We start from the raw sequence: 5,129 nt of genomic DNA, 5'->3' as shown, positions 1-5,129 counted from the left end.
CAGAGAAAGAAAACCACAAAGGAATGAAGATGAAAGAGGAAAATGATAGAGAGGGGAAGACATAAAAAGCAAACTGAAAACAATCAATGAATAGAGAAGCTAGAAGGCAATGGAATGAAGCAGATTTCAGATGGAAACTAAATGTGGACTGATGCAGTGATGCTTCAATTTTAGGTTAAGGATACGTTGCACAAGTATTGTCCAACGTATATTGCACCATCAAAAGCATGTGCTGGGCCATTATTTTAAATGGGATGCCAATGGGATTTTTGGAAAAGAATGTTACATTTTGTTCAACTAACTGGTGCTTTTAACATTCTATGAAGAAAATACTAATTCAATGCATGTCATATGTCTGCAATTTAATTGCATTAAGCAGACATGTCGAACCATGCTGCTGGATTCACTAATCTATACATGTAAAAATAATGCATTCCTCATCAAACTAGACTGAATAAGGCCTCAGTATCAAGGGTCAGCCTTATGTAGTTCTTGTGGTCAAGTCTTTTCATTTCATGTGTGGTCTCTTGCTGATTCATGAACTGCGAATTTCTTTGTTTTTCCCAGTTAGATATGAACATAAAGAATCAAGTAGCATATACATTATACCAACAAGTGAGCCTGCAAAAAGAATGGCTGTTAAACCACATGACCAAATTCAGATCCAAGTGAACATCAAAAATGAAATTCCATGCCTATCAAAACCAAGATTAGGCCTATTTGGAGGTAAGAGGATACAGCCAAAGAGATCTATAAAAAGATGTCCAAAAAACACTTTGATGTCATGGAAGTAAGAATAAACCCAGAATTTAAGTTAGCACAGAACAGACCAGAAAGTAAGATTAATAGTACCAACATGCAAAACAATTAATAACACAGCAAGCTCAATTTAGCTCAAAAAAATGATCCCTGGAAAAGCCAATCTAATTTTACTTAACACCATTCATCAAAAAAGAGAAGGTTTTTACTTAACACTAAAGCATATAACCCAGAAAATGAGGATCGGCAAACACTTGTGCATGTATACCCTAAGAAATTAGGAAAATCAATCCAGTAACCGGAGAAACCATTAGACCCCCTATATCTTGAAAACATGATGAGCTGGACTTCTGGCATCAATGTCCCTGAATAAGGTCACCAATTAGCATTTACAAAGCGACAAAAATGTCACAATAATGTGTGGTATGGTGTCTCTTTCATCTCAAAACTGGCTTATTATATCTTTAGTCAGTGAAATTTTGAAAGAGAGTGAAGCACATAACAAAAGTATGAGCATTCCAGAAGTGAAAGAACTGTGCACAGATGTTGTCCACCTTGTACAGAACAGCACTTTAAGTTTTAAGGCAAGCTAGCCATTAATGTTCCAGCAAGAGGCCCCTCATATGGTGACTTGACACAAAATTCATCCATGAGTATATTATAGCAACTCAAAGCTGTGTACTGCCCGAGAAACCAAATCAGAGACTTTCTACAATGATAAGGACTGAAAGTCTGAAATACTATGGAAACAAATAAACCTTTGTACAAATAAACCTTTGCAAGTACCCTCCACTTCCAACCAAGAGGTTGTGAGTTCGAGTCACCCCAAGAGCAAGGTGGGGAGTTCTTGGAGGGAAGGATGCCGAGGGTCTATTGGAAACAGCCTCTCTACCCTAGGGTAGGAGTAAGGTCTGCGTACACACTACCCTCCCCAGACCCCACTTGTGGGATTATACTGGGTTGTGGTTGTTGTTGTTGTTGTACTGAAAAACAGTCATAATGGTATAAGATCCAAATATAACAAAACAGGACATGGTTACTACTTAATACTTACATCAAGCACTAATAACATCTGAAATTTTTGTTTACAGCCAAATCATTAATTTCCCCTGACGCATAAAGATCGCCAGAATAAAAAGAAAATAATGGTGGTTTGTTTACCATTATTATGATTTGGTATCAGGTTGATAAAGAGTTACAATGAGTAAATTACATGCTGCTTGGCCAATGACTTCCCCAAGTACAAAAGTTTATGATGTGAACTGTGAATGAAGGAAAAGATGTTTCTCCTAGTGGAATATTGAAGAAAATAATGCCTTCAGGCGGAAATATCCATTCAAAGTTTCAATCATCAGTTTATCATTCACATTTATCTTGATGAATGTTATGGCTTTACTCATTATTTTTCTAGTTTCTTTTCTTCTTCAGGATAAGCTATCTTTTTTCTAGTATTTCTGTCTCCTTTTTTTGGGTGAGGGTGAGGGTGGGGGTGGGGGAGGAGGAGGATTGGAATGAGGATGCAGGACTTTTTCAGTACAAGAGCACACAAAAAATGGGAGTTGGAGTGAGGGTGCAGGATTTTCTCAATATATGAACACACGAAATAACTAACTTTCACAAAGCCAACATGCAAGTAATACCCACTTAATCTTTATTCATACAAGAAAAACCATTAGGATGGACCATTACCAACATAATACAACAGAAACCCAGACAAATGCTTCAGTCTGTCTACCAAAATTTTGTGGCAGAGTGACAACATATTGATAAGAGAGTACCATAAAGGTCTCGAGCTTTGAAAAACCTATCTTGCTAAACCATTTGAAACTTCATAAAAAAGCTGCTCAATTCGCAATAGCTTTCTAGCCAGTAATCATTGTTCCAGCCCCTTCATCAGTGAGAATCTCAAGGAGTAAAGAATGTTGAAGCCTTCCATCAATAATACTTGCAGTCGTCACCCCTTGAGCCAAAGACCTGACGCAACAATTCACCTTAGGGATCATCCCACCAGCAACCTTGCCATCATCAGTCATCTTCTTCACTCCTTTTATGTCAATCTGCTTCACCAAACTCCCTGGATCATTACGGTCCTCCAGAATTCCCGCCACATCTGTCAGCAAGATTAGCTTTTCAGCTCCAAGAGCTGCTGCTAACTCACCTGCTGCCGTGTCTGCATTGATATTGTAGGATTGACCCGTCTTGTCAGCTGCAACAGAGGCGATCACTGGGATATGATAATTGTCAATGAGCGGCCGCAGTACACTAGGGTCCACACTAGCAATGTCCCCAACAAAACCAAGTTGATCAGCGTTCGGGGAGGGACGTGCAGTTAGCAGGTGGCCATCAATCCCTGATAACCCCACTGCAGTTGCCCCAGCCTTGTTAATCAAGGAAACCAAATGTTTGTTGACTTTACCCACCAAGACCATCGAGACAATCTCCATGGTCGAGGCATCAGTAACACGAAGGCCATTCAAAAAGTTGGGTTTGATTCCCAATTTACCAAGCCATTGGTTGATTTCAGGACCGCCACCATGAACAAAGACAATGCGCATACCAACACAGGAAAGAAGGACAAGATCAGCAATAACAGAGGCTTGAAGAGCCTCAGATTTCATGGCAGCCCCTCCATATTTCACTACAATGGTCTTCCCCCGAAATTTCTGAATAAACGGTAATGCTTCCGAAAGGATTTTCACTCGGGTGGCTGCAGGGAAAGATTGAATTTCAGGTGCAACAATCGACTCCAAGGAAGTCTTAACACATGATGCCTGAAAAGGGTTGTTAATAGTTTTTCTATTGGATTTGATGAATGGAACAGATTTTGGGAAAATGAGACTGTTGGAATCTGGAAAATTGGAGGCTTTTGAGATTGGGGAAGAAAGTGGGAGGGTTTTAGCCAACATCCTCTAATCCCTTATACTTCCTCTCCCTTTCTTCTATTATATGTAATATGCTGGGGAAATGTGACACTATAAGTTCCTAAATACTATTTGTTTAATTAATGGGGTCAAAGCATCAAGATATCTGCAATTAAAACAAGCCATTTATTAGCATTTGAACCTCAAAAGTGTGTGTGTGTGAGATAAAATAAAAAGTATCCTTGAAAGATCAGCACAATTGAGAAAACCCCAAAATATCATTGGAAAGGAATAGATCAGATTAGATAAATAAGCTAATCAAAACAAGCCACTGGTCAGCATTTGAATCTCAAAAGTATCTCATACAAAAATCAGCACAATTGAGGAAAAAAACCCAAAAACATAGTTGGACAGAAATCATTGAAATTAGATAAATAAGCTAAAAAATTTAAATAATAACTTGACAACGAACACCCAATAGATTCATCATTAAAAGCAACATTTATTTAGTTAAAATTTTGAAGAACACTTCACATTAGCACTCTAATTGGCATTTCATCAAACAGGTAATAGAAGTAGAATAAGAGACATACATAGCGATTCAGCAAATCCCCAAAATCAAAGGGTAGAAGAAGAAAAGAAAAGGGTCAACATACCTGGCGTCTGTGTGTGTGTGTTCGGGGGGCGCTACCAACAGAAGCTTTAGGCAGAACTAAATCTCCGCGTCACAGATTGTATAGAGCAATAAATAATGTATCTTTTATTTTAGGTCTGAATAAATAATACGTATATTATCGACAGTGTAGTAGGTGGACACGTGACTATTCTACTAAATGCCAAAACTTTTAAGCCCAACAATTGCAATTCTTATAAACAAGAAAAAGAAGAAGAGAGAAATGGAATTAATGTGTTTGAAAATGAGAAAAATGAACAAAATAATTGTTAAGCAACACTTCTTTGTTCGCTGGTCAAGCACCTCTACCTAAATTGAGGTTGAAGGTTCGAGCCTCTGTTACACCTTGTGTATTTGGCGTTATCATGCTGTAAATGGGATAATTCAATAGGAAGATAATTTCTATAAGATAATTAAATGATGCGATAGTTATACGTTAAGATTGGAAGTCATTTGAGTTGTGATTAAAAATTCGATAAAGATCGCGCGCAAGTTACGGGTTTAAATTTCACTGGAATTTGGATAAAATGTTGATGACCTTTTCTCTCAATATACTGGGAGTTATGGTGTGTTCTACCTACCGAATCGAAGGTCTATGAGTCTAGTTTCCAACGCAACAAACCGTTCGCTAATACGACTTCAGAGTAGAGAGATATTAACATTTTCGTACAGGGATGCACACTGTTACGGGAACAGTGTGCCTAGTCGGTTTAGTCAAAATTTCTTTATTTAAGTCAATTTTTAAAACATAACCCCTGCGTTTTATCCTCTCCAAAACAGAACCAAAAACCTAGGGATTTCCTCTCAAATTTCTCCCATCCATCTAGCCAAGCATA

The 5,129-nt window shown here is 38.1% G+C and overlaps 1 protein-coding gene across 1 annotated transcript; it reads right to left on the bottom strand.

Annotated features, from left to right (window-relative positions):
- Positions 1 to 2,387: 2,387 nt before the first annotated feature.
- Positions 2,388 to 4,373, bottom strand: LOC104249575 (acetylglutamate kinase, chloroplastic). Its single transcript, XM_009806021.2, has 2 exons — positions 4,277 to 4,373; positions 2,388 to 3,786 (listed from the first exon to the last, which is right to left on the bottom strand). The coding sequence occupies exon 2, from the start codon at positions 3,663 to 3,665 to the stop codon at positions 2,622 to 2,624; it is 1,044 nt and encodes a 347-aa protein (XP_009804323.1). The 5' UTR covers positions 3,666 to 3,786; positions 4,277 to 4,373; the 3' UTR covers positions 2,388 to 2,621.
- Positions 4,374 to 5,129: the final 756 nt, after the last annotated feature.

Source organism: Nicotiana sylvestris, chromosome 5 (assembly GCF_000393655.2).
Source record: "Nicotiana sylvestris chromosome 5, ASM39365v2, whole genome shotgun sequence".
NCBI lineage: Eukaryota > Viridiplantae > Streptophyta > Magnoliopsida > Solanales > Solanaceae > Nicotiana > Nicotiana sylvestris.
The sequence above is the reverse complement of the archived record's forward strand: the minus strand, read 5'-3'. Positions and strand labels throughout refer to the sequence as shown.

What these genes read in the sequence shown, in the direction of transcription:
- LOC104249575 (XM_009806021.2), bottom strand. Translation starts at nt 3,665, where the DNA reads ATGTTGGCTAAAACCCTCCCACTTTCTTCCCCAATCTCAAAAGCCTCC.